General features: G+C 49.5%; 1 protein-coding gene across 1 annotated transcript in view; it reads right to left on the bottom strand.

Annotated features, from left to right (window-relative positions):
* Positions 1–4,273: 4,273 nt before the first annotated feature.
* LOC134089357 (regulator of G-protein signaling 3-like) overlaps positions 4,274–12,814 on the bottom strand; it is a 26,712-nt gene continuing 18,171 nt past the window's right edge. Inside the window, exons 10-17 of the mRNA XM_062543797.1 lie at positions 12,539–12,658; positions 11,718–12,268; positions 10,914–11,259; positions 9,734–9,801; positions 8,210–8,314; positions 6,217–6,278; positions 5,064–5,230; positions 4,274–4,806 (exon numbers count right to left, since the gene is read on the bottom strand). Of these exons, the coding sequence (XP_062399781.1) occupies positions 4,612–4,806; positions 5,064–5,230; positions 6,217–6,278; positions 8,210–8,314; positions 9,734–9,801; positions 10,914–11,259; positions 11,718–12,268; positions 12,539–12,658 (1,614 nt within the window). The 3' untranslated portion in view covers positions 4,274–4,611. The remainder of the gene's footprint in view (positions 4,807–5,063; positions 5,231–6,216; positions 6,279–8,209; positions 8,315–9,733; positions 9,802–10,913; positions 11,260–11,717; positions 12,269–12,538; positions 12,659–12,814) is intronic.

Below are 12,814 nucleotides of genomic sequence, written 5' to 3'. Positions count from 1 at the left end.
GGGCATATGCCAACTATACAATTCTAATCTCTACAAACACTGCTCATGATAGTGGCCATATGCCACCTATACAATTCTAATCTCTACAAACACTGCTCATGATAGAGTGGGCATATGCCAGCTATACACTGCTCATGATAGAGTGGGCATATGCCACCTATACACTGCTCATGATAGAGTGGGCATATGCCACCTATACACTGCTCATGATAGTGGGCATATGCCACCTATACACTGCTCATGATAGAGTGGGCATACTGTATGCCAGCTATACACTGCTCATGATAGAGTGGGCATATGCCACCTATACACTGCTCATGATAGAGTGGGCATATACCACCTATACACTGCTCATGATAGAGTGGGCATACAGTATGCCACCTACACACTGCTCATGATAGAGTGGGCATATGCCACCTACACACTGCTCATGATAGAGTGGGCATATGCCACCTATACAATTCTCTACAAACACTGCTCATGATAGAGTGGGCATATGCCACCTATACACTGCTCATGATAAGAGTGGGCATACAGTATGCCACCTATACACTGCTCATGATAAGAGTGGGCATACAGTATGCCACCTATACACTGCTCATGATAAGAGTGGGCATATGCCACCTATACACTGCTCATGATAGAGTGGGCATATGCCACCTATACACTGCTCATGATAAGAGTGGGCATACAGTATGCCACCTATACACTGCTCATGATAAGAGTGGGCATATGCCACCTATACAATTCTAATCTCTACAAACACTGCTCAGCTCATGATAGAGTGGGCATATGCCAACTATACAATTCTAATCTCTACAAACACTGCTCATGATAGAGTGGGCATATGCCACCTATACACTGCTCATGATAGAGTGGGCATACAGTATGCCACCTATACACTGCTCATGATAAGAGTGGGCATATGCCACCTATACAATTCTCTACAAACACTGCTCATGATAGAGTGGGCATATGCCACCTATACACTGCTCATGAGAGTGGCCATATGCCACCTATACACTGCTCATGATAGAGCGGGCATATGCCACCTATACACTGCTCATGATAGAGTGGGCATATGCCAGCTATACAATTCTCTACACACACTGTGCCACTTGGCATATCGGCATCTCAGCACCCAGTCTGCGCCACAGCAGGACGGGCGCTCCGCTAGAGGCCCCTGGGCGCGTGAGGTGGAGGAGTGGGCACTGCCACCCTTCACTGCCACCCTTCACTGCCAGCGTACGCTAACAGAGGGCGCCCTCTAGTGGAGGTGGAGTGGGCACTGCCACCCTTCACTGCCAGCATACGCTAACAGAGGGCGCCCTCTAGTGGAGGTGGAGTGGGCACTGCCACCCTTCACTGCCAGCATACGCTAACAGAGGGCGCCCTCTAGTGGCTAAACATAGCAAGTGTCACAACAAAATAAGCCAGGCAGTTGCACCATGAAATCAAGCACCACAAAGTCTCGGTAAAATAAGCAGATAGCTTTATTAAAAGGTGCAGATTAATACTCTGATGTAGATACAGAATTATATATTATTGGATATATTAAATGCACTGATCAGGTACATTGAAGGCCAAAGAAATAAATACACATAAGTTTTAAAAACAAGACTACGTCAAATAATGTGTTTTCCAAAGAAACCAATGTAAATGAAACACAAGCTTATCAAACGCTGATCAGTTGTAAAGCCATGTGCTCTTCTCGGTACCCTCTAGTACAGATATCCCCAGGACTATTCACCAGCATGCGCCATGTCTTACCTGACCAGGCCATCAGAGATGAACTGTGGATCTCCAACACCATGCATCAGCGTTTGTCCCATGCTTAGTCACATCATTCCCAGAGGGAAGAAATGTACTGGTCCAATAGAAATGCACTGCCAATAATCAGAATTTGGTATGGTCCAATAGAAATGCACTGCCAATCATCAGAATTTGGTATGGTCCAATAGAAATGTATTATCAATCATCAGAATTTGGTATGGTCCAATAGAAATGCATTATCAATCATCAGAATGTAGCATGCTTATGAATACCTTGAGGATTAACTGTATGTGGATGCTCTTCTGAATCCCATAAATACACACACACTTAGCACACTACCAACACACTGGCAAACAGACAGTGACTGCAGGCCACATCCATAAACCATAAACATAAAGAACCTGTTCACACTGGTTTTTAATATACGTCTTACGTTATCCAATCACAAGTGGCCTAAAGTGTAAACAATCACCAAGATGCATTGTGATTGGATCACTCAAACCTCTTGTCGCCATGGTCTGAGATGCATTTGACCTTTTTTTTTTAAATTGGACCTTCTGTATAAGCGGTGTCTAAATACAAGAGGTCAGCAACATTCTCGGCTAACCACTGGTGACTGGACCACTCAAAAGGCATTCTAATCCAAATGTAAACAGGCCCAAACAGAGCAGCCACTATGGACCCATTCAACCCGTTCCTAAAGGGTTTCAAGGAGAAACACTCGCCTGGCCCCCGTCTGGCCCCCGTCTGGCTACACACTACCCCTCACTTGCATCTCTCTTCATGCTCCGTCTGGTAAAGCTTGAGCCAGCTTGGTTTACTCCGGCAAATGCATCTCCGCCCAATCAGCGAACAGAGGGCGTTTCCAAGAGTGATTGATTACATGTAAGTTTCAAGCCTATGGTTATCGTTGTGTCCCCCGTGGTTATCGTACAGTACGTCATTACCAAACGTTAGTGATTGAACTCTAATGAATTCAAACTTCAGACAAGTGTCCACAAACCAGGATATAAACATTTGCCAATGGATCTAGGCCAGAATCTCTGCGAAGAAGAGAGTCTGGTCTCCAAACTACTCAAAACCAATGCAGATACTTTGAAATGAAAATGAATCGCACTTAAACGTATTGCTCTGCACAATGTTGAATTTAAAACTTTTTAAAATGATATTGTCTGTCCTCAATTTACCATTAGCTCAATGTTGTTTTTTATGCCACCAGAAATACCTTAGGAACGTACATGTACAGTATGTTTATGCAGTTGAAAGGGTCTATATTGTGCTTGTCCTAGAAATACACAACCCATTGGCTGGGTCAGATCCTCCATCCTACAAAAACCTGATGCAGCTAGACTCAAAACAATGGTTAGTCTACGCATCTGTGTCTCGCTATATATTTACATTATAAATGGGCCCAGACAGCAGTCACCTGCCGCCCCTATAGATCCTGTAGTATGTTATCTCTGAGTAGCTATTTACATTAGTCACCTGCCGCCCTTATAGATCCTGTAGTATGTTATCTTTGAGTAGCTATTTACATTAGTCATTAGTAGGGCCCATGCAGTATATGCTTCTCTAAACCCTTTCTGTACATGTCTGTGAAAAACCGCGTCTGTATTGCACTTGATATGAGGATGAGGATGAAGATGAGGATGAGGATGTACGTGTGTGTGTGTGTGTGTGTGGTTGAAGTGGAGCATAGTGGAGGGGCACTGGGCAGACAACATAAAGCTCCAGCAGAGAACCAACCCAACCCATATCCGTTCAACTTCGTATAGGACAGGGCGAGGTTTGGGTGAAAATATCAAAATATAATATCGAAATACAAATATATATAAAAAAAAACAAATAAAACGTTTTCTGCCCTCCACTTTTTGTGTGTGCGCTCACATATCTGACAAAGAAATAACCAGACACACACACACACACACATACATACACACAGACACACACACACCTTTCTTAGTGATATACTGTACGTGAGGAACCAGGATGATGTAAAGAAAACCGACTTCCTGTCCACTCCTGGCCTTTTTCCTCTACTGACCAATCAGGAAGTGCAGATAACGCCGTGCCTCTGCTCATGGTCAGCTGGTCAGCTGCGGCAGGATGGAACCCAGATCCGTAGGGCCTCGCTGAGGAACCCAAAGATCCGTAGGGCCTCGCTGAGGAACCCAAAGACAGTAGGGCCTCGCTGAGGAACCCAAAGATCCGTAGGGCCTCACTGAGGAACCCAAAGATCCGTAGGGCCTCGCTGAGGGAACGCAGGGGTCAGCAACCGCTTCTGTCAGACGGGACGCTGATGATGGGGGGCCGCTGGGAATTCTGGGTAATTCACTGTACCAAAAAGAAACTGTATTCGCCAAAACACTGGACAGACTTGACCAATCAGTACCTCAGCTGCCCCCTCACTGGACCACATGACCTTGACCCTCTCTGCGCCACTCGGACCGACGACACCCCAACAGCCCCCCCCCCCCCCCCCCCCCCACGCCCACAGATTCAGCCCCCACCAGATCCTGCCTCCGCCTGCTCCCTCCGTCAGCCTCCAGCCTGATGTGAGTCTCTCTCTGATCAGCACTCCGGTCCACCAGGGGGCACTGTGGACTAAAAACAGATTGGCAGCGGCAGCACTTGCTCCACACACACACACACACACACACACACACACACACACACACACACACACACACACACACACACACACACACACACACACACACACACACACACACACACACACACACACACACACACACACACACCCCTGCAGTCCCGTCCAGATGATGAGGGGCTTCGTGAAGGCGGCCCCATGCTGCTTGTGGTCATGAGAGGACTGGCTCAGGATAGGTCGGGCATGGAGCTGGGAGTGTTGTGATTGGCCAGCTCCATGTAGAGGCGGGAGCGTAGGAAGCGTGGGTAGGAGTCTCGCTCCATCAGCCCGTAGATGCGCGACTCCGCCAGCTCAAAGCACGACGCCGACACACACTCCAAGTTCTGCCGTGTCTGCTCTCGCGTGAAGGAGTCCAGATTCACCTGCGCACACACACACACACACACACACACACGCACACACACATACACACAGAGGGGGTGGGGGATCATTCAATACCATCTCCTTCACATATCTACTTTTGAGGATGCATTTGAATGAATCAAGAGCCACAAATAGAATAATCCTGTTCTCTGGAACCTGCAGGTACAGTACACATCAGCTACACAAGCTTACTAGAATGTTGAGTCTCAAGCCTGTGGTAGGTGTGTGTGTGTGTGTGTGTGTGTGTCCCACTCACCTCCTTGCAGGCCTGTATGGAGATGTGGTCAGCGAAGATCTTGTTGGCGCGGGAGGCCATCTTGGACTGAGAGGTGATGTGCTTGAAGTCCCGGCAGCAGAGCCAGAAGTCCAGATTCTCCTCACTGAACTCGGTCTGCAGGAAGGCACGGAACACCGCCACGCCAACTGTCAACACAAACATACAAACAAATAAACAAACACATCATACGCAGACATAAAAATATACCGTATACATACATACAGGCTAATAGGCTAACTGGAAAAAACACCATGCCAATCTCTAGCTATGGTCAAGGGTATGTGATGATGTGGAGCTATTTTAATTCCAAAGGCCAGGGGATGCATAATATCCTGGATCCATGAAATAGCTGGCCTTTAAAAATGGAACATATAAAAAAAATCCTTCTGCTCCTATGGGAATTTAACATAGGGGTCAAAGACTTACGCCCTCTGTATTTAAGGAAGAGCATTTACTTATTTACGATAAATTTTTCAATCACAAAGAAAATTGGTGTCCATAGCGGTTTGATTTTTACTAATTTTTTTAATTAAAGGAATAGCTCGGAGTTTTGGACATAGGACTTCATTTCCAACTTAGTCGGGGTGATATAGGTTGGTGGAGATCATTTTCAGTGAATTTCTGCCCTCTTTAAATTGCAGCGTTCATCTGGTGCTACATGCTACACGGACATGTACATCGACAGTCTGACGTTTTAATTTCCTTGTCTCGGGTGTGCTGTGGAGTGAGTAACCGTTGAAATGCGTTAGCTCAGAACCCAGCTTAATAAAGGGGAACGCTGCAACTTAAGGAAGGGGTTAAACGCAATAAAAACTGTCTCCACCGACCTATATCACCTCGGCTAAGTTGGAAATGAGGTCCTATGTCCAAAATTCCGAACTATTCCTTTAAGGCATTAAGATCAATTGTCAAAAGATGATGTTATATTCCTCTTTTTAGTCAACTTTAGCATGGTATCAAATACATGTTCTCCCCACTGTATTCCCGTTTTAGAGCCTTACATTAGCTAATATATATTATATATTCCCATTTTAGAGCCTTACATTAGCTAATACATATTATATATTCCCATTTTAGAGCCTTACATTAGTTCATATATATTATACATTATATTCCCATTGTAGAGCCTTACATTTATGAGCCAGCAGCTGGTCAAAGGACTCTCCCCATTGGAGGGCTTCTTCTGCGGGTGGCCTAATGAAAGGGGGGGAGGGGGGGGGGGGGTCAATGCAAAGCTCCAGTAAGCACATCTCTATACCTTCATCTCTTTCAGATCTCTGTAGCATCACTAAGCGATTCACAGAGTTCATTCATTTATGGAGTACATCCAAAAACAACTTTGTAATGTCAAAAACATCTACAGTATGCTGGGGCTAAAACATAACTGGTTATAATGACGTACGGGTTTGAGTCGTACTGCGTTCATGCGGCTCGGAACCTCGGAGGACCCGCCTTTAAAAAGTCCCGACCTCCGAAAAAATTGTGTTCATGAGATCAGTTCGGAAAATAAATACAGGAAACGCATAAATACGTTATTACAACTGCTTAGTATGGTTGAGCAAGAAGTAAATTGTCTTGGGCGAGTGTTTCTATCTGTGTTGTTAATTTAGTGACAAATTACCCTGCCTATTCGTAATGACAGTGAAATTCACCTCTTGTGTTGTTGCAAGGGAGGCCGTCGTGGTTGGAGAATATGATAGTGACGTCAAGTCGGACACCTCGGGGCACAAAACTTCCGCACGAGTCTCCGAGCAAAAAATCCAACCCGACCTAGCGTTCATGTCATTTTTCCGCTATCGGAGGTCAGAAATTTCCGAAGGTCCGAGGTGCATGAACGCAGTATCTGACCCGATCATTTCCTGATCCCACCCCATCTCTCTTTCCAACTCACTTCCTGTCACTCTGTCCAAACAGATAAAAGGCATAAAAAGCCCCAAAATATTTGTTTTGAAAAATGTAAAAGCACCTATATTTTGTGTTGCCTAGATATCCACTACAGTAAAGTTAGCATGTAGTGTAGCTCCAGTGCTATTCTCTAGTAGTAAAGTTAGCATGTAGTCTAGCTCCAGTGTTATTCTCTAGAAGTAAAGTTAGCATGTAGTGTAGCTCCAGTGCTATTCTCTAGTAATACAGTTAGCATGTAGTGTAGCTCCAGTGCTATTCTCTAGAAGTAAAGTTAGCATGTAGTCTAGCTCCAGTGCTATTCTCTAGTAGTACAGTTAGCATGTAGTGTAGCTCCAGTGCTAGTAGTAAAGTTAGCATGTAGTCTAGCTCCAGTGCTATTCTCTAGTAATACAGTTAGCATGTAGTGTAGCTCCAGTGCTAGTAGTAAAGTTAGCATGTAGTCTAGCTCCAGTGCTATTCTCTAGTAGTACAGTTAGCATGTAGTCTAGCTCCAGTGCTATTCTCTAGTAGTACAGTTAGCATGTAGTCTAGCTCCAGTGCTATTCTCTAGTAATACAGTTAGCATGTAGTGTAGCTCCAGTGCTATTCTCTAGTAGTAAAGTTAGCATGTAGTGTAGCTCCAGTGCTATTCTCTAACAGTAAAGATAGCATGTAGTGTAGCTCCAGTGCTATTCTCTAGCAGTAAAGTTAGCATGTAGTCTAGCTCCAGTGCTATTCTCTAGCAGTAAAGTTAGCATGTAGTCTAGCTCCAGTGCTATTCTCTAGTAGTAAAGTTAGCATGTAGTCTAGCTCCAGTGCTATTCTCTAGTAATACAGTTAGCATGTAGTCTAGCTCCAGTGCTAGCAGTACAGTTAGCATGTAGTCTAGCTCAAGGCCTATTCTCTAGTAGTAAAGTTAGCATGTAATCTAGCTCCAGTGCTATTCTCTAGTAATAAAGTTAGCATGTAAGCTGCAGGCCTATTCTCTAGTAATATGACTTTTGCACAATCATTTTTGCTACTGTATGCTGAAATAATACATTCAGATGCAAAGTTTGCACTCCATACATATTCCGCCCTCCCTGTAGCCTACTAAAATACACCCCCCTCCTTCCCGTATTAAAATACACCACCCATCCTGTTCTCCAGAGCTCAGATACATGTCCTTCCTTCCCAATGGATGTGGGGCTGCAGATTCCTTGATGGTTCCTTCATGGCAGGTTCCACTCTCTCAGACTCACCGGGCAGACTTGAGCATCTTCTCCATCTTCCTGGTGCGGCTCCGTCTCTCGTGGTCCTTCTTCTTCTTCCGCACAAACGTCAGGCGGTTCTTCATGTCCTTGGCCCTACAAAAACACAACACAATATCAGGGGGTTCCTAATGTCCTTGGCCCTACAAAAACACAGCACAACGTCAGGGGGTTCTTCATGTCCTTGGCCCTACAAAAACACAGCACAACGTCAGGGGGTTCTTCATGTCCTTGGCCCTACAAAAACACAGCACAACGTCAGGGGGTTCTTCATGTCCTTGGCCCTACAAAAACACAGCACAACGTCAGGGGGTTCTTCATGTCCTTGGCCCTACAAAAACACAGCACAATATCAGGGGGTTCTTCATGTCCTTGGCCCTACAAAAACACAGCACAATGTCAGGGGGTTCCTAATGTCCTTGGCCCTACAAAAACACAGCACAATGTCAGGCGGTTCTTCATGTCCTTGGCCCTACAAAAACACAGCACAATGTCAGGCGGTCTCTAATGTCCTTGGCCCTACAAAAACACAGCACAAACGTCAGGCGGTTCTTCATGTCCTTGGCCCTACAAAAACACAGCACAATGTCAGGCGGTCTCTAATGTCCTTGGCCCTACAAAAACACAGCACAATGTCAGGCGGTCTCTAATGTCCTTGGCCCTACAAAAACACAGCACAAACGTCAGGCGGTTCTTCATGTCCTTGGCCCTACAAAAACACAGCACAAACGTCAGGCGGTTCTTCATGTCCTTGGCCCTACAAAAACACAGCACAAACGTCAGGCGGTTCTTCATGTCCTTGGCCCTACAAAAACACAGCACAAACGTCAGGCGGTTCTTCATGTCCTTGGCCCTACAAAAACACAGCACAAACGTCAGGGGGTTCCTAATGTCCTTGGCCCTACAAAAACACAGCACAAACGTCAGGGGGTTCTTCATGTCCTTGGCCCTACAAAAACACAGCACAAACGTCAGGCGGTTCTTCATGTCCTTGGCCCTACAAAAACACAGCACAACGTCAGGCGGTCTCTAATGTCCTTGGCCCTACAAAAACACAGCACAATATCAGGCGGTTCTTCATGTCCTTGGCCCTACAAAAACACAGCACAACGTCAGGCGGTCTCTAATGTCCTTGGCCCTACAAAAACACAGCACAATGTCAGGGGGTTCCTAATGTCCTTGGCCCTACAAAAACACAGCACAATGTCAGGGGGTTCTTCATGTCCTTGGCCCTACAAAAACACAGCACAATGTCAGGGGGTTCTTCATGTCCTTGGCCCTACAAAAACACAGCACAAACGTCAGGCGGTTCTTCATGTCCTTGGCCCTACAAAAACACAGCACAACGTCAGGCGGTTCCTAATGTCCTTGGCCCTACAAAAACACAGCACAAAAGGAAACCAGCCCAATCCTATTTCCACTTCATACTAACTTGCATCTTCTCCCAGCGCTGTGGTCCAGGTTACCCAGGTTTTCACTTGAACACAACAGAAGCAATAGTGCTGAAACACTTACAGGCTCTTGGACTTCTTCTTGAGGCCTCCTCGTCCCATGTCACACCTGCAGGTAACCTCAGTACACACCTGTCCACAGAGAAGCATCTGGTTACAGTGACATCTTAATCATGCGCCCATCTGATTACAGTGACATCTTAATCATGCGCCCATCTGGTTAAAGTGACATCTTAATCATGCGCCCATCTGGTTACAGTGACATCTTAATCATGCGCCCATCTGGTTACAGTGACATCTTAATCATGCGCCCATCTGGTTACAGTGACATCTTAATCATGCGCCCATCTGGTTACAGTGACATCTTAATCATGCGTCCATCTGGTTACAGTGACATCATAATCATGCGCCCATCTGGTTAAAATGACATCTTAATCATGCGTCCACGGAACACTAGTCTAGCTGTGATTACTGGTTTACGGTAATCCTGTTTCAAATGTTGGTCCTAATGCTGCTCTTATTCCTCTTCCTCACCTCCTCCTGCTCACCTCCTCCTCACCTCCTCCTGCTCACCTCCTCCTCCTCCTCCTCCTCCTCACCTCCTCCTACTCACCTCCTCCTCCTCCTCCTCACCTCCTCCTCATCTCCTCCTGCTCACCTCCTCCTCACCTCCTCTTCCTCACCTCCTCCTCCTCACCTCCTCCTCATCTCCTCCTGCTCACCTCCTCCTCACCTCCTCCTGCTCACCTCCTCCACCTCCTCCTCCTCCTCCTCACCTCCTCCTCATCTCCTCCTGCTCACCTCCTCCTCACCTCCTCCTGCTCACCTCCTCCTCCTCTTCCTCACCTCCTCCTGCTCACCTCCTCTTCCTCACCTCCTCCTCCTCATCTCCTCCTCCTCATCTCCTCCTCCTCACCTCCTGCTCACCTCCTCCTCCTGCTCACCTCCTCCTCCTCCTCCTCCTCCTCACCTCCTCCTGCTCACCTCCTCTTCCTCACCTCCTCCTCCTCCTCCTCCTGCTCACCTCCTCCTCCTCCTCCTCCTCCTCCTCCTCCTCCTCCTGCTCACCTCCTCCTCCTGCTCACCTCCTCCTCCTCCTCCTCCTCCTCACCTCCTCCTCCTGCTCACCTCCTCTTACTCATCTCCTACCCAGCCTCTCATCTTCTATTGGTCGTCCCCTCCCTCCTGCTCATCTCCCATTGGTCCTCCCCGCTCATGTCCCGCCCTGTTCCCCCGGTTCTCACCCGTCTCCCGGTCAGCAGCATGCAGATGTGGGCGGAGCCTTGGCCGCCGGTCAGCTGCTTCCTGAGTGTGTTGGGAGAGGGCGGGGCCCAGAAGGGCTGGTGGGCGGGGCTAGTGCAGCGCTGGGCGTGGTCAGAGATGAAGGCGGGGTCAGAGATGAAGGCGGGCTTTGAGATGAAGTGTGGTGACTGGGGCTCCAGCAGGAGGCTGCCCTCGCTGTGTGTGCGTCTGTGCAGGGGGAGAGCCATCGCCTCCTCACACGCTCGCATCGCCACGGGAGACGCCCCCGCCACGCTGCGCCGCTTCCTCAGGTAGCCCTCATCGCTGCCCTCCTCCTCGTCCTCCTCTTCATCCTCCTCCTCCTCCTCCTCCTCCTCCTCCTCCTCGTCGGTGGAGGGGGAGGTGAGGGGCGGGTTGCTGAAGGAGCGCTCCAGGCAGAGCTTGGGCCCCATGAGGGGCGAGGAAGAGGAGGAGGAGGAGGTGGGGCGCGCACACACGCTCACCGTCTCCGAAGCGCTCTCCCCCTCTCCCTGCTCCCTCTGCTGCGCCTCCTCCTGCTCCTCCTGCGTCTCCTGCTCCTGCTGCCGCGTCTCCTGCTGCTGCTGCGTCTCCTGCTCCACCAGCCTCTCTCCCGCCGGCGCCTCCTGCTCCGTCTCCACCGTCCTCCTCCTCCACAGCTCCCTCTGCTGCACCTCCTCCACCAGCCTCTCTCCCGCCGGCGCCTCCTGCTCCGTCTCCACCGTCCTCCTCCTCCACAGCTCCCTCTGCTGCGCCTCCTCCCTCTGCTGCTGCGGCTCCGTCTCCACCTTCCTCCTCCTCCACAGCTCTGCATCGCCGCCCCCGGTGGCCGCTCCACCCTCTGCGGGGTCAGAGACAGGCAGGGCAGCGGGGGCAGCGGCGGGATGGGGGGGCGCAGGTCGCGCAGGTCGCGGGGGTCACGCAGGTCGCGGGGGTCACGCAGGTCGCGGGGGTCGCACAGGTCGCGGGGGTCGCGCAGGTCACACAGGTCGCGGGGGTCACGCAGGTCGCGGGGGTCGCACAGGTCGCGGGGGTCGCGCAGGTCACACAGGTCGCGGGGGTCACACAGGTCGCGGGGGTCACGCAGGTCGCGGGGGTCACACAGGTCGCGGGGGTCACACAGGTCGCGGGGGTCACACAGGTCGCGGGGGTCACGGCGGTCGGCCTCCACCAGAGGGGCGCGCGTCTTGGGGAAGAGGAAGCGCTGGGCTCGGGGGTCCATGCCCGGGGACACGGAGGGGCAAGAGGGCAGACACGGAGGGCAGGGGGCATCAGCGGGGTGGGGCACGGGGGCAAACGGCAGCAGACCCGCCGCCTCACTCCTCTCAACAGGCTGGGGCTGGAGGAACACACACACACACACACACACGCACGCACACACACACACACACACACACACACACACACACACACACACACACACACACACACACACACACACACACACACACACACACACACACACACACACACACACACACACAAATTGAATACAAGACTTCAGGTGAAAGCACTACCAGGAGCATTACCATCACATTACCATTACCATTACCATTATATGTTTGTTTGTTTGTTTGTTTGTTTGTTTGCTTGTTTGTTTGTTTGTTACCTGCTGGCGGGTCAGGTCCATGTGCTGCAACTGTTTGTTGATGTTCTCCCTCAGACACTGCAGAACCCTCCTCTTCTGTTCCGCTGAGAACGCCTCCAGACTCAACAAGCCCTCCCCTTTCTAGAGGAGAGGAGGAGAGGAGGAGTGGGAGGAGAAAGAGAGAGGAGGAGAGGAGAGGAGGAGAGGAGAGGAGAGGAGAGGAGGAGGAGAGGAGAGGAGGAGAGGAGGAGAGGAGAGGAGAGGAGAGGAGAGGAGGAGAGGAGAGGAGGAGAGGAG

Source organism: Sardina pilchardus, chromosome 8, assembly GCF_963854185.1.
Source record: "Sardina pilchardus chromosome 8, fSarPil1.1, whole genome shotgun sequence".
NCBI classification, from domain to species: domain Eukaryota; kingdom Metazoa; phylum Chordata; class Actinopteri; order Clupeiformes; family Clupeidae; genus Sardina; species Sardina pilchardus.
Note: the sequence above shows the minus strand (reverse complement) of the source record. Positions and strands in the feature narration are given on the sequence as shown.